This window comes from Lepidothrix coronata, unplaced genomic scaffold, assembly GCF_001604755.1.
Source record: "Lepidothrix coronata isolate B3197 unplaced genomic scaffold, Lepidothrix_coronata-1.0 Scaffold12, whole genome shotgun sequence".
NCBI classification, from domain to species: Eukaryota; Metazoa; Chordata; class Aves; order Passeriformes; family Pipridae; genus Lepidothrix; species Lepidothrix coronata.
Window position 1 is genome coordinate 3,013,025 of NW_016690192.1, and position 20,817 is coordinate 3,033,841.

General features: G+C 43.5%; 1 protein-coding gene across 4 annotated transcripts in view; it reads right to left on the minus strand.

Annotated features, from left to right (window-relative positions):
• Positions 1 to 7,709: 7,709 nt before the first annotated feature.
• GLIS1 (GLIS family zinc finger 1) overlaps positions 7,710 to 20,817 on the minus strand; it is a 204,542-nt gene continuing 191,434 nt past the window's right edge. For all 4 annotated transcript variants that reach the window (XM_017805331.1, XM_017805333.1, XM_017805330.1 and 1 more), the window contains 3 exons: positions 16,028 to 16,212; positions 11,098 to 11,265; positions 7,710 to 8,657 (listed from right to left, as the gene is read on the minus strand). In XM_017805331.1, coding sequence (XP_017660820.1) covers positions 8,521 to 8,657; positions 11,098 to 11,265; positions 16,028 to 16,212 — 490 coding nt within the window. In that variant the 3' untranslated portion in view covers positions 7,710 to 8,520. The remainder of the gene's footprint in view (positions 8,658 to 11,097; positions 11,266 to 16,027; positions 16,213 to 20,817) is intronic.

Sequence of the window (20,817 nt, forward strand, 5' to 3'; positions counted from 1 at the left end):
AAGGCAGGGAGGTGCCCAGGACCCGGACACAGCCCGGGTGACTCCGGGTGCCTGTGCCAGCTCCGGCACCGCCGCTGGGACCGGCACTGCTGCCCTGCCCAGCCTGCAAACCTGCTGGAGCCTCTGTGCCAGCAGGCCAGCAGCAGCCTCTGAGCAACTTGTTTTAATTATGTGAGGAGCACGCTAGCTTTCCACAGTCGCCTTTTAATCTTTTTTATATTCCTGTTCACACTCTGTCACAGATCTGTGCTGCATTTAATTACTCCGGCTCAGCTCCGAGTGCAGGGGATGAACGCGGGGCTGGGAGGTGGCTCCTCGATGCTGTGCAGACCCCACGCAGCCTTCAGGCCTTCTTTACCTCAGCCTTAGACAAATACAAAGGTCTTTGGGTTGCTGGTCACAGAAGATCCTTGCAGATCTATATTTTTGAGACAGAGCTGTCGTTTACAGTAAATCAGAAGGATTTTCAGCCTGGCCCCACTTTGCCTGGGGGTGTCCAGTTGTTGGGGCCTCATCCAGTGAGATTCCAGGGCTCCAAGCCTTGAGCTGCACGACCCTTTTCCTGTCACTGCAGCCTGAGGTTTGTGAGTGGCAGTTGCTCCTGTCTGGGTCATGTGTGGGGCCCATCATGGTTTGGTTTCCCTAAAAAACAGGAGTCTCCAGCACATTCCTCTGCCCCTGCCCCAGAGGAGCCCTATCCACCTGGTACCAGCCTGGGGATACATGTCTGGATTACTGGAAATACTACAGACAGCATTGTGATAGGAGAGCTTCATGTGTCATCCAAAACCTCATGGGTTTGGATCTGTAAATAATCCTGGGGTCAGCAGAGGGAGCCCAAGGACACACAGTCTCGGTGTTGGGTTTTGGACCAGCTGAGTTTTCTGGGTGCTGAAGTGTTCCTGACATAAACTCTCTGCCTTTGAGTGTTGCAATAACTTATTTTGAAGCCCCCAAACTGTGCAGCGGCTGTGTGGGGCCACCTGGGTTGTGCTGGAAGGAGGAGAGCTGAGAGGGAGAGCTGTTACTAGTAGGAAACCCTTTGGGAGGGGACTTTTTCTTAATATTGTGAATAATGAGATCAGCACAGAAATCCAAGGTGTGCCCATACGATCCTCTGGTGACGCCAGTTTGGCCAAGAGTCTGGGTAGGAGACAGGATTGGACTTGGATAGAGAGAGGGGTTAAACAAAAGTCTGTGCAAAATGCTACTTTAGCTGGGATTTGCTGTGGGGTCTTCACATCAGGAAGATACTGATAATGGACATTATAAAGATTATTGGTATTCTTGTTGTCTAATTCCATTTCATTACTTCTGAATGATCAGATGTCGTTGCTCAGCCATAATGCCCATCTGATTTTTGAGGGGACAAAAGTTATGAGACAATCACTACTCTTCCTGGCACTTTTCAAAACCATTGAATTCGCTAGGAAAATTCTGGGAAATTGATAACAGTGGCAACTTTTTTGATCATTGAAATTCATGTTGATTTTCAAGCTCTTGTTGATTTTTTTTTTTTTAACTGCAAACGGAGCCCTGTGAGCCTGACCTCGAACAGAGATGGGCGTTTTCAGAGGCAGCAGAGAAGCAGGGTCCGGGCAGGACGTTTTCGTACCGTTATTCCAGAGCCGGAGCTCCCTCTTGTGAGAAAGAGAAATAGCAGAAAAGTCCAGGACTGTCAACGTGCAGGGAAGGTGGTGTTCAATAGGCAAGCGATTTCCAGTAGCTTTTCCTGTAAATCTGCACACACCTCCATCCACTGGGACAAGAAAACATGGGATTTGAAGCTACGGTCTTGCAAAATCTGGAAGTGGCACCGTAATTTGTAACAGGTCACCGTAACTGTGATCTGTCGCAGTTCTGATGCTTGATAAAAATACAGAAGTGTTTCTCAATGGAAATAATTCCCCTGTTCCCCCCTCCACCCCTCAGCCCAGTGACTTTTGTCTCTGGGCAAAAAGAGCCTGGCTTTGTCAGCTAATAAAAAGCAGAAAATAGAGGAATCTGTCAGAAGTGATAAATACTGTTTGCATTTTTGTGCTTGCTGTGCTCAGTGTCAGCCGTGATGAATTGGTGACTCTTCTGCCATCCTCAGCAAGGAGCACCAGAGCTGGGCTTTCTCATGTCTGTGCCAAGACCATCTCCCTTTGGCAAGGGGGGTCTCCAGCCATGCACTGGGTGCTCAGGGTGTAATGGGATACGTTATCCCCTCGCCAGACACGTGGAGATGACTTCAGGTGTATTTTAGCTTGGGAACATTTATGGAAAATACTTGGTATTTTGTGAGATCTGGTGCACTTCAAAAGGAAAAAAAATGTGTTTCAGAAGTATTTTTATGAGCCCTGGGATTAAGTTCTTTCTGGCCAGTGTGGCTTAGTGGCAGCCGAAGGGGTGACTGTCACCAGCAGCAGCACTGCCCTGACCCTGTGCGAGTTCAGCTGTGGGGCTGTGGCAGGGCCTGGGCATTTGGGGGTCCTCCACCCTACTGGGGTCAGACCCTGTCCAGTGCCTGCTGCCAAGCACGAGCTGCTCCTTGCAGAGAGGAAACAAGTGTCTCGGGAGTCTTGTTGCTGGGTTTATTTTGCTGTTGGTAAATAACCAGAGCTCCCAGGTTTGCCATCGGTGCAGCTGCCATGGCAGTAACACCAAAGGCAGAGTATCTGGGTTGCTTCCCCCCAGCCCATCCCCACCAGGACCTGTCACCTCTGCCCCTTTTTCACCTGAGAAAGGACAACTCTTGCATCTTGTTGACCACCCCCCAAAACCAGGGTGCACCCAGGTGGTGGTGGCATCTCCAGGGACTGACACTTTCTGGATGTAGTTTATTAAATCAACCTCTCTCCCCTCTGCGTGGCAAGAGTTAATTGTGCTGGTATAAGAATATTATTCCAAGGGATTATTATTTAAAAAAAAAAAAAGGCGTTTTTCTTACAGCAGGGAACGTGTCCAATAATTGATGTGGGAATATTAATGCAATATGTATGTTATCAATTTAGAAAAGCAGAAGACATATTTCCTTAAGCTTCTAATCATTTGTACATATGACCTTCATTTATATAGCAGAAGGGCTCTTCCAGAGAGCTACAATTTGCTTCAGATGTTTAGCTTGGGTATTTTGCTTTACCTTCCAACTGCCAAGTTTGGGATTATTTAGCAGTAAAATTAGAAATGTGGATTTGAGTATGTACCAAAGTCCTGACAGGTGTTAATGGAACTCAAGTTGAATATTTTATTCTTTAAATAGTAAAATGTAAACCTGCATTTGTTTAGCTTTGCCTTCCTGCCAGCTATATCAGGTATCTCGTGTGACTAGAATCACTGTTTTCTGTTCATGGTCTTCATGGCAGTTTCCAGTGCCTGTTCCCAGCTCAGCCTGTATTTATAATCCTAACAGATTTCAGCTCCACAGAGAATTCCTTAGGCAAATGTGTGGTTCTCAACTGAAAGAGATAGGAGAGAAAACTCATTATGCAATATAGCCCAGATTTGCAGAATGTGCCTGAAGATGCAAATAGGCACCTAAGAGGATTTCTCAGAAGGAAATGAAACCCTGGAGATGAAATTAAAGCAATTTAAGGCAGTTGTGAAAAAACAAACAAACAAAACCCACTTAATGCCCTTTTTCATTTTTGTGTGTTCAGACACCTTTAAAAATCTCTCTCTCAGCCCATTGCAATTCAGCAGTTTGGGTTATATTCAGGGCAAACGGTTCAGAGGGATTTCTTTGGTACCAGGTTTGCTCAGGTTGCTGGGGGAGGTCATGCCCTGTTTCAGAAAAGAGCCCTGGCTGTTTAGGAAGGGATGTAAGACACTGGCACAGCACAGGCTCAGCCTTCCTTGTCCCAGGAGATGTCCTGGGAGGGATTTACGTTGTCTGAATTTTGATGTCCATTTGTGCCTCCTCAATTCCATCCTGGGACATGCTGCCTCCTCCTTCGGAGGCATCTTTCCCTTCCCAGTGCCAGAGAGGAAGCTGACAACTCATGGACACCTGGAATAGGGTGAAAGGAAGCCTTTCCTTAGTTATTGAAGAGGAAGACCCAGAATCTGCTGTCTGAACACGCTGAGCTCAGATGCTGGGAGGAGAAGAGCTGCTCTGGGACTCTCTTGTTGCCATTGCCCCGGGGAGGGGGGGATTTCCTTCCAGAATGAAGGAAACCTTAAAGCATGGAAAAACAGGTCTAATCCTACAATAAACCATTTAATGCACTCCCTTCCTAGCCTAGTCCCTGGCCAGTGTCTCCACGTGCCCTCCCATGTCTCTGTATCATCCAGCAGCTCATTCTAGCCCAGTGCCTGCCACATGGGCTCACTTTGGGGGTTCAGAGTCACAGCCTCTCAGAAAGGAGGGTGAAACTCTTTGGAAAAATCAAAAAGGCCGAAACTTGCTAAAGTTTTGAAAACTAACACCATACTTTTCTTGGTGTTTTTAATTAATTGAGGAGAACTTCTATATAACACAGGTCCAGAAATGCATTTTTAAAATTGAGTCACTTGGTTTTGAATGAGAGTTACTGGCTCTGGCCAGAAAATCTGTGTTTGCACAGAAGAATTATTTCATTTTCTTCTGGCTTCACCACCACTACAAAAATCTTTTTTGCCAAAGGAATGGGCAAATTTCATCTCAGTAGGAATCCAGTAGAAAGCTCAGTCTTGTAAGGGCTGTGGCTAGACTGGGACTTTCTATAGTTGAGATGATTTAAAGAAAAATGTCTGTCATGGCTTGACAGGTTTTGCAGCTCTGAGAGGCTGACAGACACATGGCCTTGCAAGGCTTTGACAGTCTAGATGGCTACAGCTCTCCTGCTGACTCTGGGCTGTGGACTTCCAAATCACTTTGGGATTTTGCAGTTTGCTTTGAAATTTAAGCAGAGGGGAGCTTTTAGCGTAACTCTGCAGATCTCAGAAGGGCTTATCTCAGGAGGGAATATTCCAATGGTTTTGTGCTGTCAATGAATTAAATGATACAGGCTGGCTATTTGTTCATCTTCTGTTGCACTGATCTAATTTTAATACAAATACATTACTGGAGAGCTGAACTAAAATCGTGTACCTTTTAATAAGATCATAACAAACCCCATTGAAATATTTGACTCTTATGCAATTTAAATTCAATTTACAGTCACTGTTTATTTTCACATACTTGGTGGTTGTTTTAAGCACTGGGGTTCTTTTGCACTGCTTGCGTAACAGCTATTGCAGTATCCAACCGGTGCTCTTGATGTGCTCTGGAATTTGGTTTTTTGGGCTTCACCATTTGGAAAACGTATCCAGTTGAAAGGACAATCTCAGGAGCAGGGAAGCCTTTCCACGAGCAGCAGCTGTTCCTGCTGTTTGGTGTGAACATAAGTAGAAAGTACGATCTGAGAACGTACTCACCGCCTGTATTCCTTCCGTGGGAGCACATCCCATCCCTGCCACAGGCTACAGCCATTCCTGCAGCACACCTGAGCCTCTGGGCTTGCACATTCCTGGGCCGTGGTGCCACATCGGAATGAGGTCATTAAAAGTGTTGTCCACATGCTGGACTCGATGGTCTTGGTGGTCTTTCCCAGCCTAAACGATTCTGTGACTGTGTGCACATCTCAGCTCACCTGCAAAGGCACCTCTGATGGTCACTTCTGTAGCTTGTGAGGTGCTGCAGCACTGAACAGGAACAGAACAAGCATTTTGGGTTTCCATTAAATGAAAAGCTCGGGCTTGATCACATTAAAAGCTCCGAAGTCCTGCTGAATGTTTGGCTCACAGCCCGGCTGGTGGAGAGCCCAAAGAATGGCCTTAGTGCTTCACTGTCAACTTCAAATTCATTTTCTCTCTCCCAGCTTGATCAGCCACTGAAGGTCATCTTATTTCAGTCGTCCCTAAAGCGTCCTGCGTGCACACAGAGTACATACACGGGGTAAATGGGGTTTTCAGTCACTGGGGAAATGATTTGTAGCTATTTATAAAGTAGTGTTGTAATTTATTAGTTGAATTCTGTTGCTTAGATTGAAAAAGTATCTGACAGTCAACTGGAACCAGCAGTTCCATTTTAATTCCACAGGGTAATAATTTTCTACATTACATATAAAGCCTTACCCCAGTTATTATAAGTATTAGTTGATGGGGTTTTTACAGCACCACAACGAGAAACTTGCCAAGCAATAAATTCCATTGAAAGGTTTCTTTGTGTCTTTAGGAAAAGCTTACATGAGATACTTCCCTACTTACATGTAATAAAAGGCAATAATGAAGTACACAGCACACAAGTAACCATTAACTTGGGCTATTGTGTATTTTAATGGTTTTATTATGGATAACTTTCCAAACCATACAGACTCAAACGAGTGCCTTTGCATTTCTCTGAATCTATCCTTTTAATTTACAGAAAACCTGATTCACACAGATTGTGGAATTAAATCATCACTCCAGCTGCTACGCTTTAAGTTTCCCAAACCTTTGTGAATCATTGTGTGGTTTTGAACAGCCTGGTTGTTGTGACATAAATATTTTTGTAATTGATCAAATATGTTTAGGTTTGGTTGGTTTATATTTTTAACAAAAAAAAAAAATGTCATTTTTAGAAGAATTTATTTAATTTTTAGGAAATTGAATTAATCTTGTTTTTAAGACACGATTTCCTTTTTGTGTTTCCAACTAACTGAAGCACAGGAATTATTTTGATTTTTGTCTCAGACATTACAGCGTTGTTGGGCTTTGGATATGTTTTCTCTAAGTCTTCCTTCAAAAGCTCTAGAGTTTTTCCTGCTTGGCAGTTGTTAAGCTACCTGCCTGCTCCTTGTTTAATGTTCTAGGAATGAGTTCTGCCCACTTATGTTTGAGACCGAAAAAACCCCAAACTCTGATGCATCAGAATAAACAAACAACAGGACAGAAAGCCAAATGTGGCAGTGATCAGAAGCAAAGCCACGTGTGTTGGCTTAAGGCACAATTTGGAGCCTTTAATGGATTTTAATTCTGGGAGAGGAGCGATGAGTCAGTGCTGCCAGGGGCTGCTGGGGCAGCCACAATTAACGGGTTTGCAGCTGGGCCTGGGTGTCCTTGAGAGCCAGAGATCTTGAGGAACCCTGTATGGAAGAGGGGGGGTCACATAACCCCATGAACCTTGTTCTGTAGTGACTAACTGTAAAACTTCCTGGATGTCTGAGTTTCATTCAGAGTTCTTGAGGACAGAAAGCTAAATTGGATACAGAGGCCCCTTCACGTGCACTGACAAGGTGCAACCAGGCCCTGGAGAAACAAGTGCATCCATGTCGGCTTTGTGGTCAGCCTGGATCAGCCTCAGTGCAGGGCTGCTGTGCTGGAACAGCATCCAGGGGTTTCCCCACGTTTGCAGAGGCTGCAGGAGCGACGCAGTGGCACTGGGGATGGGGATGGTCCTGCAGGAGCAGATCCTGGGCTGCAGAGTTCTGGGACTGGGACACAGGTGTCATGTTGGACCCGAGCTGTTTCCCATTTCTGGAGGGATGAAAAAAGGGAACTCCCACCCTCAGTCACTGACTGGTTTCAACCCAGTTTGGCTTTTCAGTGGTGCCCTGTGGCAGCCTGGGTAACTCTGGGCTGTAAATGAACAGGCACGGATCGATGCTCAGTCTGCACATCCCTTATTAGCCCCAACTTGCAGGGGTTTGGAAATGGGAACAATTGTTTACATTTTTAGTTAGTTTTTCCTTACTGTTCTCACAGAGCCCCCATGGGACACTTTCAGAAGCTCAGGTCTAACGTGCCTGCTCGGCACAGCTTGGGAGCCCCTGGAGGATGCCTGGAATCCCAGGAATCACCACTAAGCTGGGAAATGCAGCCACAGTGACAGGGAGCCAAACTGCTGCAGGTGACGCCTGTGCTGCTGGAAGCCCTTGGTTTTCATCATGTTCACTTGGACTTGCTTTAATGTCACAGTGACTGAAATGTCACTGCTTTGTTAAAATCACTCAGGCATTTAAATAATGTAATATCAGGATTTATCAGGGAGACAGACTGTGTTAAGGAACGACAGTACACTTGTTTCCAGTTTTTAATGCTTTCTTGTAAAACTGAAAATACAAAACCAGCCGAGCAAATGTAGATCTTTATATACATGAGGTCTGTGATTAAAAAAAGTCCTTTTAGTAAAAAAAAAAAAAGAAAAAAAGAGAAGAACTGACCAACAAGTTAAATGGAAACTGATTAAAGGGAACAACATTCTCAAATGGAAACATACTTTCCAAGATGAAAAAGCTCTTCTTTACAAGTTTATTATATAATTTACATTTACACTTTACTGAGAGAACTTACAAAACAAGCTGCTTAAAATGCTCCTCATTCCCTTAAAGCATGAATTTCAAAGTGCCACAGCAAAGGAACAGGTTTCCAATATTATCTTATACAGACTATTCATGTATAAAATGGTTTGGTAAATGTGAGGTGTTCATTTAAATGAGCACATACAAGGATACAGACTAAATAAAAGTACTTGAACAAACCCTTTGTTATTACATACACAGTTATAGGTATAATAAAGGAAACAAGGCCAGCACTGCTTTAGGTATCTGTGTAGATGGAAGGAATGTGATTCAAGCAGTGATCAAAGGCGCCGTTTTGGAAGAACCCATTTTCATCCGTTCCGCTGGAGACCATGTCTTCGGACACACACTGTGCTTCAGGGATTGTGTCATAGCCTGGAATGGGACAAGGGGGATGGACACAAGTTAGTGCCACAGTACAGGTGAGGAAGGCCTGGGATCACACAGGACAGCACAGCATTAATGACGAGACTGGGGTTTACCCTTAAAGCCTCACCCAGGAGATGCACACACGGACTGATCTCCAGGGTTTGTGTTCACAGCTGAAGTGCCCATCCTGTGGAGAGCCAGGCACTTGCCAGTGAAGGGCAAGGACCAGAGTGTGGCTCCCTGGGGACTGCACAGTCATCATCTGAATAGGGTGTCAAAACAATGAGTGGGCAGAGATCCTATGGAGTGTGCACCCACAGTGATGCACTCCTCTTGTTTTGTGATTTTCCTTTTTTAATAGCACTTGGGAAAAATGCTCCATGTGTCTCCCAGCTGCTCTTAAGACCCAGGAGAAATCCGGATCCTACATTTTGTGGCTCCCTACATAGTGCAAGTCTGAGGAAGAGTGGCTGGGGCAGGTCTGGCTCACAGAAGGAGTGGAAGGAGCTGAGCACCTCAGCCCACCAAAGCCCACTGGCTCCTCCCCGGGTTGGGCTGGCTGCTGCTTGCCAGGCTGACACTGGGGAGGGGGAGAATTTCTCTGTCCTCCTCCTTTTATAATACCAAACTTTCACAGCTGTGGAAAACCTCCTGTGCAAACCTCCTGAGCTGCACATCCCTGTGGGAAGGAGCAGGTTCTCTTGTCTTTCCCACCTGCCCACACCTGTGCAGGCACCACCAAGCCAGGGACAGATCCTGCATCTTACACACCCAGTCCTGGATACACAGAGACCTGTCAGCTTAATTATGGGTATTTTACCAGTAGGTACATTTTTATTATTTGCAATTATTTACATTTCTGCATTTTCCTATGACGTATGAATGTCCTGCTAGTTCTCCAGTCAGATTGTGCTGTCTGCAGAGATCTGGCACACAGTGAACGTCCAAAGGTTCTGGAGGATGAACTTGGCCTGTTGATCTGCCCCGTGCTGTGTCAGCCAAGCAGAGTGACCAGTATTTTGGTAAGTTTTGCAACTGTTTATGTTATGCTAATTTCTATTTGATGGGCCTGTATACAGGGTGGATACACAACCACAGATGGACAAAACCCAAGATAAGCATACACCCCAGAAATCATTATTAGATTGCAGATAGAGTAAACTATCCAACGTCCTGAACAGAAAATAAAAATTTATTGACTGTTAATGTGATTCATGGAACAGCTGTTTGCCAGTCACATTTGGCATTCCTGCGAGATGAGATCTCATTTAATATTAATGGTGCTATAAAAGCCTGAAAAAAATTAATGTGTAGCCTTGATGAATCTTGCAAACCTGAATGGTCCTATTTTACACGCTAAAAGATGAGATGAGATTTATATGTTTCATATATGTTTATGTTTCAGCCTTTTAAGTATTTGCATGCCTCAATAACCACTCTAAAAACAAAAATATTAAACAGAAACATTTCATGATAGTTTAGGCCCAGACAGAAAAATCAACTGTTGTTGAAGTTGGTGTCTTGCCACAGTATTATTCTTTGCTGCTACAATTTCTTTTGGAAAGTTTATTTAGTCTGTTCTTTAAATATTGCAGGCTGTCAATCTAAACTTGAAATTTGATGTTAACATGGAAAAAAAAAGCTATGTTTCAGCAACATCAAACTTATGAATAACACTAAAGAATTCAAAGTTGAAGCTGAAACATCATCTTAAATGTTTCCCTTGTGTTGGTTACTGATCACACACTTTCCAGAATGGAGCAGCAGACAAATGCGTGCACACTCCCTCTGAACAGAGACTCCTTTAATACAAAACAAACAGGAAAGTCAACTCTAATTTTGTGGTCTGACTCAGGCCCATTTCAAAAAGCATTTAAACATATGTTTCCAGTATTGTTCTTAACCGAGATGCCCTTTTGAGTACAGACATGGAGAAAACTTCCTTGGAGATACATCAGTAAAGACTGTGGCAAATGGTTGTGTTTCATGACAATACTCACTTTTTGTTTGATTTCAGTAATTCTGACCATTCTTAATTGTGGTTTTAAAAGTAGAAAAAGAAAAGGATATTAAAATATTGAAGCATTATAGTAATCTAGCCATTATAACTTTGACCTGATTATAAAAACCTGCCTGAGCACACCTGAGATGTGCAGTGAACAGCCCACACAATAAATGGGAGAAGTGCCTTGTTTGCCAAGCTCTCCTGAAGGTGTGTGTTGCCTATGACATCCATCAGAAGAAGACTTTGTCCATCAGTCAAATAGAGTAGGATTAAAATAAAAAAAAAAAACTGCTTTCCTTCTGGGATATTTACAGATGCAAATGAATTTCAAGTTTTTTATACAAACATATTTTTGTAATAACACTGACTATAAAAATGTCTTCTTTCCCCTTCCTGCTGAAAATATCATATGGATAATTCTTTACTGGTGGAATAAATTACCTGTTGAAGCTAAAGGTGCATTGAGTATGTGATAGCCATTCTGCCTCAGAGGGTTGAAGCAATGGGATTCCCCTGTGAGCACATCACTGGTGACAGACTGGTCCATTGTTCTGTAGCAGTCTCCATAGTGGAAACAGTTCTGTATGGAGTGAAAGCTGCCTTGGTAACCTGAAAGCAGATATTGCACACACATTTTAACCCTGCTGCAGTGGTACTGGCTCCATTTCTGTCACAGTATTCCATTACTGTTGGGGGAGGTTTAGTTCCTCACTTTTAACTGTGGAAAGATGATTGTGCTGCTCTGTAAAGTGTAATAACAGAAGAGCTGCATCAGACTCAGTCCCACAAGGTGCCGTGGACTGTGATCCCCATCAAGCAGAAATCTCAAGGATGTGCTTCATTTCAAGCAACAGATCAGCTGAACACAGTCAACAGCCCACTTGGTTCAAAGCAAAGTAAGTGCTCCACTGGATCAGATCCAGGATGCTCAGATCCTAAGGAACTGTCTCTGTAACGAGTTACTGTTAATTTAAATGCAATAATGCAATATTTAAATGCAATAATGCAATATTTAAATGAATAGCACAGCTTTGTTTTCAGTTGGTGAAGTCTTTTCCCATCCAGTGTGTGTTCTGCACTGCTGGAGACACACTGTTATCTGAAATACCTTTATGGGTACCTTAAACCTCTCTCAGATGCTCTTGATTCAAATGAAACCCTTTTCACTGAACACGGGGCACAGTCTGTGGGTAAAATTGAACCAGAGGTGCAGGACTGACTCCAGATGGATGTCAGGTGAAGACTGAGTTCAGCCAGAGGCTGTTCTGCTTCTGGAAGTGTTGAGACAGATCTGCCTTGGTCTTTCTGCTTTTGGGGCACGTTTGAACTTCTGTTCCCCACACACCCAACATTTCTGATATCCTGCTTTGTTTTAAAAGTGTTGCATTACCAAAACCCAGCAGTTTGGGTTTTGCCATCAGAAGCTGTGAATGAGTTTTAGACAACAAAAGAAGATATTTAACAGTAAAGGACAAATGAATTGCTGAGGCAAGAATTTTACAACTTACAAGTTGTGCCACATCTTAAAAAGAAATTCTTATTTGCTCCCATAAGGATGATCCCAGTGCATGCCACAAGATTCATACAAGCCATGGCCTGATTTAATTCTCTTCCTTCCTCCTGCCTCAATAACCCCTTCCTGATTCCAGGTGCATCACACACACTCGTATCAACTACCAGGCAAAACTCAGGGTCTGTTCACTCTGGTCATGCTTCTTAAGGTGTAATAAATAAGGCCAAGTGAGGCAATTCTTGAGTAGAAATGCAATGAACTCACTGAGTGGTGAAAGATTTGTATTTAAGTTTCACAGTTTAATATGTGCTTTGGCAGAATCTGCAAGGATTAGATGATTAATTTTTTGAGAGCGTGAGATCCCCCACAAAATACCTGAAATGTTGATTTCCATGATTGGTGAAGTACTGGTGGATGACTTTATTAGATAAAGACTCTACACACACTGTACCAAGGCTGGTCCTATTTGCTGCTATGTTGGACAAGGCCCAGAAATTTGGAAAGCTGAGTATTAAATGATGCATGTCCTTCCCTGGAATAAATAGACAGCCACCTCTGTTTACTGCCTGGAGAGTCTGGCTCAAAGAACCAAAGAGCTCTTATGAGAGGGAGCAAAGCCATTTTTGATGTGGGTTTAGGTACAGTGCTTTATTGATTGGCTTTGATAATTATCCTGACCTTTCTGTTTACAAGGCACAAACTCCTTGCTGTAAGCCTTCTAAAAATACATCTTTTCAAGATGAGCAGTGAAAAAAAAAAAAAGAGACACTTGGCTTCAGAGGAGGTACAACTGGTTGCAGAGAGCACTCAGATGTATTTCTAGAGGAAAAAAATGAACTTTTCCCAGAACATCTGCTATTGACATCACTCCTAGGGAAGGCATGATGTGTATTTTCTCTGTCCTATCCGATGAGGAGACCCGGTGTAGGAAAATGCCAGTGTTATTGCACTGCTGTGTTCACCAGGACTGGATTCCTGCTAAGTGCTTCCCAAAGAAAATACAGGGAAGTGCACCTTCCCTGCTCTAACATGCCTAGCAGGTGTGATAAATGCAGGAGGCAAACTCAAAAAAAACATGGAATGAGGAAGGTTGCAGCAGGAACAGGGGTCAGATAAAACAATCCACGACACTATGAATGGAACTTCTAACCCTTTGGGTTTGTGCCTTTAGTTGTGGTTCCTTTAGATTTCTTGAAATGCTTCACACAGAAAATGCTAATAATTAAGATATGATTCAAAACCCATAGCCAAAGGTTCAATTAACAACCACATATGGCTGATTAGAGTAAACTAAGCAGGGAGCATTTTTTATAAGTTCTTTAAAAAGACTCCCTCTGGGGGTTAAAATACAAAGTAAGCAAGAAGGCTGGGTCTGGTGCAGACATCCCTGCTCCTTCTAGGAGAGCAAATCTGGAGTACCAACTCGGCAGTAAGTGTTTCAGCAATATTTTTTTTGCCACATGGATTTCAGGTTTTCCTTCAGTTTTGATTTAAATCAAGAATTTTCTGAGGTTAATTTTCAAGTGAATAATTTACTAAATGCCCTGTCAGTTTAAAGGATCACTATTAAATGTTTTATGTACAGTAGATGTAGAAATATAACAGTTCATAAAGGAATAAACTGAGTTCCAAACATAACATTTAGTTAAAATTTTGCTCTGAAATAATTTGTGACAGAAAAGCTGCATTTAGCCACTTCACACAGTGCACTGGCTGCCTCTGCTTCTCTAAGGCACAGCCTAGAAAACTTCAAGCAGCTTTAAAAGGAATGATGTAATGAGCAAATAATTGGAATATGGCTATTAAATGCCATCTTGTTATGTCATGTCATTTACACGTATTTGCAAATAAATCTCAGCTTTTCAAATTCCATAAAATTTCTGACAAGAAATCATGTCAGGTATAAATAACTACAGGATTCCATTGCCTGCCAAATTCTTTCAGCATGTAATAATTTCCATGTGATCTTACTACATCTAGGTTTGAACGTATAAATAATGTCAGCTTATTCTTTCATTATCAATATTTCTGCTGCCAGCCTGACGAAACTTGCCATCCCCTAAAAACTCCACAGCCACAATGTTTATGTGCTTCTGTACAGATGCCTCGTTCTACACTAGGCTTATATGCTGTTCCTTTTTTTGGCAAAAGCTCAAAACTCCCAAATTATTACAGATTCCATTAGAAAAATGTGCTATTAATGAACTGAGATGCAAAAGAAAAAAACCAAGATGTAGAGTGAGTACAGCTAAGTACAGGTTACAGATAATTGGTTTCAAAGGCTGCTAATCAAAATTGATTTTGGAATGACCACTTCCATAATGAATTTATAATAATACTTCAACATTTGGCCAAAGTGGAAAATTATTGCTTTTTCAAAACCACATGACACAACACTTAGAAAGCAACAATTCATTCAAAAGGAAATGTGGTTTTCTTAAGGAATAAAGTCAATTTATTTAAGTGGTTCAAAACTTGTTCTGTCTATGCATTTGTTTCTGCCGTAGTAATGAGCTGCTAAACTTTCCTCTTGTGGCTTGTAGTTATTTAGCTCATTATAGCAACATAATCATATATCATTATATGCTATCATAAATCTGCCACTTTTCCCTTACAGAGTTAATCCTTTTAAATTGAATAATCTGTTGAGCATCAGGTTGAGTTAGTTTTTCCTTCAGCGCAAATCATTAAATATAATACACTTTAACTTCTCAGACTAAGCCTGTCCAACCAAGGAGCAAAAACACTCCTCAGAGAACGAGGGGCAGAGGGAACTGCTGGGATACCCAACCCCACCACAGCTGGGAGCTGCCCATGGCTTTGTGTTCAGGATCTGGGCTTCAGCTCCACCCAGAGCACGTGAGAGAAAGCCAAACCTCCTATTTTACTCACTTGGCAAATTGATCACATGTGATACTTCAGCAGCCAAAAATGACCTTATAGAAATGACAATACAGCTGTGAAACAAGTCCTGAAGAGCTGCTTATCTGCCTGGATAAACCTATCTGCTAGGTTATCCCTGCAGCCAGACAGATGTCCGGCACACTTCTTTATTGGGAATATTTACCACACTTAAGCAGCTCACCATCTGGATTGTATAACATGTTTCTTAAATATGCAAGCTCCTGTGACTGGAAGAATCTGTGATAATAACATCTCTTGCTAATTTATGCCTCAAAAATTACAGGAACATTAATTAGTTCCCTCAGCAGAACTCCAGAATAGGTATATAAGCTCCCAATTAAAAAGGCTGAGTAATTCAGAACAAAAAATGTTTTAAATTAAGCAGTGGGACAGCTGCTGAGCTGCTCCCATTCCTGTCCTCAAATCCCACAGGCACTCTACAGTTGTTCAGAGTGCATTTGCATATTACTATATAAAATAATACACATGATAAAACTTCCAAGTAGTAAATGGGAAAATATTTTTTCTTGGTCCAGTCTCATGTCTGGTGCTTCACTGTGAGTGGACTGAGCAGGACACTGCCAAGGTGGGCCTCAGCCCATGTCCTTTGGGACTATGTGGTTCTTGCAGGGTCACTCTCCAGGCTGGATGACCAGTCAGGAGAAGGGCATGGCCATCACCATCTCCTGCAAAACCTGAATAAATGCAATAAATCTGCTGTTGTGACAGTTTTCCCCTTGATGATGACATGTTGCAGCATGAACCTGCCTGAAAAATTTGATCTGTATGTACATCAATCCAGTTTAAAAACTGGAGTTCCCACTGAAATGCCGACAGTCCCTTAATAAGACAGTATTGGCCGAGCATGAAAAAGTGAAATAAATCCTTTCTCCCCAGGTAGGAATTAGAAAAGTTGAAAGAAGAAAAAAAGAAAAACAAAGAGGGAAGAGTTACCTTGAGCTCCCTGCTGTACTGACTGGTTTTGAAACGGAGCGTAAGGTGTATTTGGAATTCCAGAAAACTGCTGCCCATTTGGTGACTGGCTGTGGGACGATGGAGAGCCGTGTTTCTGCAGGAGGGACGGTGGAACTAACGCTTTCAGGGGGCTGACAAGTGGAGAGATTATGTTGGGAGCAAGCCTAGAAAAAGAAAATAAAGGAAAACTTCCTATATCACATCACAGTATGGGAAAAGGAATACTCCAATGGCATTATCTCCATAATGGTCACATTACAGGTACAAATTATATTGTAAAAAGAAGGAGAACAATGCGATGCTACTTCCAGGTATTCGCTAGGAGGGAAAGGGACTTAGAAAAGAAATTCTGTTCCTTTACACTGATTTCCTGTACCAGCCACAATGGCAGGCTCAAAATGACACCACTCCTCAGTAAGCAACTTAAACACAGCTCAGGTTGAATTTAAAATTTCATGAACTGAGATACACATCCAGAAAAGGAAGTGGAAGATGTAGGTAAAAAGAAAAGGCATTTCTTTGAGCAGCCCCAGAACCTTCAGATGCTGGAAAAATCCACCTCTCCAAGAGCCACCCTGTGGAAACTTCACAGCTACAGGTCCCAAGGCATAGAAATAAAACAACCTCTGCAGGTTATAATACGTGCCACCAAGCTGGAAAAAAGAATTACTGAGCACAAACCATTGCAGGCATATAAATAATCAACTAAAACAAAATTACATCTCTCGCTGGTGTCTTGCTCTGCCATTGCACAGGCCACTCAAACACCATCAACCATCATCTCACACGACTGCTTCTTGGAGCAGCTGGGATTGGCCTTGGGGAGGGAGTGAGGCTGTGCCTGACTTGGGGCTAAGCACTACACGGGAGTGTGCAAGAGGTAAGTAGAGGGGAACTGTGAATTAATGGTGACAACAGCTTAATCAAATTTACCATGAGAGGCAGAGGAACACTGCCAAAAGCTGTCACAGCAACAGCTTTTAAGGAGCTTAAATAAATCAACCAGTCCAAGCCCATCCGATGCTGAAATAATTCCATCTCCCGAAGCAGGAAAACAAGACATATAATATAAACCATGGAGAGTCTGAATATCCCCAAACTGAACTGAAGAATTAAATTAGGATTGTTAAATGAGTGAATGCAAGGATATTTTCGAGTCAAATATGTAACAACTGGAAAACAGGGGGTTTTGTGAGGAAGAAACCCCCGCTCCCAATAAGCACTGACCAGCAATATGTAAAATAAAGAAGAGTTAAGTCCATTTTAAGAGCCGACACGCAACTAAAAAGAATTATCTTATTTGGTCTCTGCTTTGGTAAAGGCCTGGGGCTCCAGAGGTGCCAAAAAGCGACCAGGGGGTGCAGGGGCCACCTGTGCCCTCCTCGGGGCAGAGACCAAACGCTGTCCGGAGCCGGGGCTGGCTCGCAGCGGATGCTCCGGGGGAAATGCCGAGTTCATCGCCGAGCAGCCGCCGGACGCCAAGGGCAGCTCCCGCGGCCGCAGCTTCTCCTCCAAGGTCTCGGCGGCGCAGCAGTTCAGCCCCAGCGAGCTGCGAGTCGGGTCCCGCGCAAAGGCTCTGCACTGCCGTCTGTGCTGAACTGCTGCTCCCCGGCAGGGCTGACACGATCCGCTGGCACCCACACACAGCCTTTGCTCCGGTCTCTTCCCGAGCGCCGGCACAGGAGCATCGGGAATCACAGCCCGGTCACCAGCCCCCTCCTACGGCGCACATGGAGACATTGTGCTCCACGCGCCAGGAATGCCGCGAGAAGCCTGGAAATGCTTCTATCTGAAAGGAGATTAAAAAGACTGCAGTTGTTTTCATTGGAAAGATAATAGCTAAGAGAGCTCATGATAGTGACATTTATACGGATAATGACCACACACACATTTGAAAGAGAAACAAAAGATGTACTAAAAACTCCAAGGCCGGGATGAGCCAGAAACCACTCTGAATAGGGGAGGGAAATGCTTCTGGGGAGAGTCCTCTGCAACTGCCTGTGTTGGGTTTCCTCTGCCTGCTCTTGAAATGTCTTGTCCTGGCTACTGCTGGGAAATGCAGCACCCCATGGAGACCTGCTGGGCTGCTCCGAGAGCTTTGCTGGGATGGGGGAGCCATTGTGGTTTTAAATTCTATGCAATCATGTTGCCTGTCGAACAAAAATGGTACACTTAGGTATCCAGCTGTGGGAATACTGAAAATCCCAGCTTCCCTACCCATTTTAACTACTCCCACAGGCTACTTAAATCTTAAACCATGGGAGAAGAATTTAACAGTTTTTATTGTTATTTTTAAAGCAGCGCTTGTCCCCACTCACTCTCCTGCATTCCTGGTTTTCCTGTGTGTGAGCTCAACAGTTGTGACAGAGCTTGTGCTTTTCAGTGGGCTGGTTGAGGGAGGTGAGATCCCCCTGCGAGGCCGGAGGGGTGCAGGCCCTGCTCCAGCGGGGAATGCTGAGCGGGAGTGCGGAGCTGCCAGCTCGCTGCTCCCACTGGGCACGGCTGCCCTGGAGCTGGAGCTCAGCAAACATAGCTGGCTGTGGGCAGCAGTATCCTAGGAGCAGGAACCTGAGCTGAAATCCTGAAACCTCTGTGGAACACTTGAGCATGGCTGCCTCCTCTGCAGCAAAGGTTTCACAGAATCAGCAGGTCACAGCAAAAATCCACCACGTTCCGCTCGCTCTCTCCCAAACAGGGAATTTAACGTGTTTCCTGTAAGTTAAGGCACAGTTTTTAACTAGGAAAGGGCTTTGCTCAGCAGGAAAATCTGCCTATATTAGAAAAAGCAGTCAGCATGGGGATTTGTCTCCTTAAAATATTCATCACAATCCCTGCAGCTCAAGCTGGTCCCTAAAATGTTGCTGTGTGTGTGTGTGCTGTGTGAATGTGCTCTGGCACGCTTGAAGGGAGTTTTTCATCAGCTAAACTGTCCAGCTCCCAGTGCTGTGGTTTTAATTCTCTACTGAATATCTGCCTACTAATTAGGTTGCTGTGATACTCAGACTGTTAAAAGAGAGGAGGAATCATTCCTGATAGAAATTAAACAGATAATGCACTAGCAACAAAAAAGAGCCTAAAAGGAGATGTTTTCTGTGTGGAAGATGAAGCACTGAACGACTTACACCGGGAACTCAGCTGGATGCACTAAAAATTCCCAGGCAGTAGCTCAGGCATGTATGTTTCAATAACTAATAGCCTGCACATTTCCTGTTAATACTGTACTACAACCACAGTTTGCTTTGCTTTGGATAGTAATAATAAATATATACCATATATTTTACCTTAATTGTAATTTGTATAATTCTGTCAATTTGCAGGTCCTTTGGGGGCCTTTTAATATATATCTGTGCCTATATATAGCTATAGAGAGAGACATATAAATACTCTCACAGGCATGTAAAAAAATCCTTATCCTTCCTTAATTCATTACATTTGAGGGCTCCTGGCTATATGGAATATTTCTGTTCAGGACCATACAAGGGTGAGTGGAGGACCAGCCTCCTCTCCACCCTGCCCAAGACACGGAGCACCATGGAGAGAAGCAGGTTGCTGAGAACAAAAGGAACATTTTGCTCACACAGCATGCCCTGGCCTGTGCCACTCATAGCCACAGGAGCCACAGAGTCAAACAAAATACCTAGTTTTTTAAAAAGGGACTGAATAATTTAATGGCCAAAACCAACATTTCCATGCTAAGCGAGGGGTAATCAAATCTTGTGGTTCAGGACGTAAAGTGATCGCCCAAGGAGGCCCAACTTTGGATGACTGACCAGGTATTGTGGGTTTTTTCAAATTCCCTTTGAAGCCTCACATGTAGGATGGTGCTGAAGACACAACACCCATCCTGAGGGACCTGTGATTTCAGGCGGGCTTGCACAGCTCATGTGTCCCTCTCTGAGGATGCATCAGCAGGCACTCGAGTAAAAGGACTAATCAGAAAAATCCTGTTTATGTGATACCTTCATCCACACAATTCAGAAAACTATGGGAAGAACTGACCCTGACTCCTTAACACACCCAGTCTGTGGTCCTGGGCACGTTCCTGCACCGTGCTCTGCACTGCCTGAAAATAACCAGCTCCACAGCCCTTCCAGTGGGAGCTCCTGCAGTCAGGTGGGATTCTACCCACAAGGGGTCATTAAAACAAGTGTCAGACACAGACAATGAGGCAGTTCCTCAGCTCTGCTGCAAAGCATTTACCACATCAATGAGGACACTCAGAAATCTTGGTCTAAACAGGAGGATTTTTTAAAAAAAAGAAAATTAAAAGTCATAATAGAGAAGATACTCATCTGGCCTCCTCTCACTTTATAAGTGCATAACTTTAGGAATGTCAAACAGAAATCCCAATAAGACTTCTATATAAATTTTCTTAGGATCATGTTTTAACAATTTATTTTGGATGGTGCAAGTTTATATTAAAGTTGCAAGTAAGGCCTAGGTGAGGGAACTACTAAGGTATATCATGAGCTAGCAGTGATCGATAGAAAAGACACCTAAAGGCTACAAGTATCATTACTTTGCTTTAGAATTATTTATCCTCTCTCCACTCTCAGCCTCCCCAAGCAGGCACTGGTGTTAAGGATTTGTGTATTTTCACAATGCACACCAAATGTGTCCTGTTCCAGTATCAGAACCAAAAATGAAATACATATAGATATTGACTGTTCTTCCTATCACAGTGTCTGGATGTATGTTTTCTATATTCACCCACAGTGCTTAGTCTGAGTAAGAAACAGATTTACACTTTGCTTTAGCCAGTCCTTGTT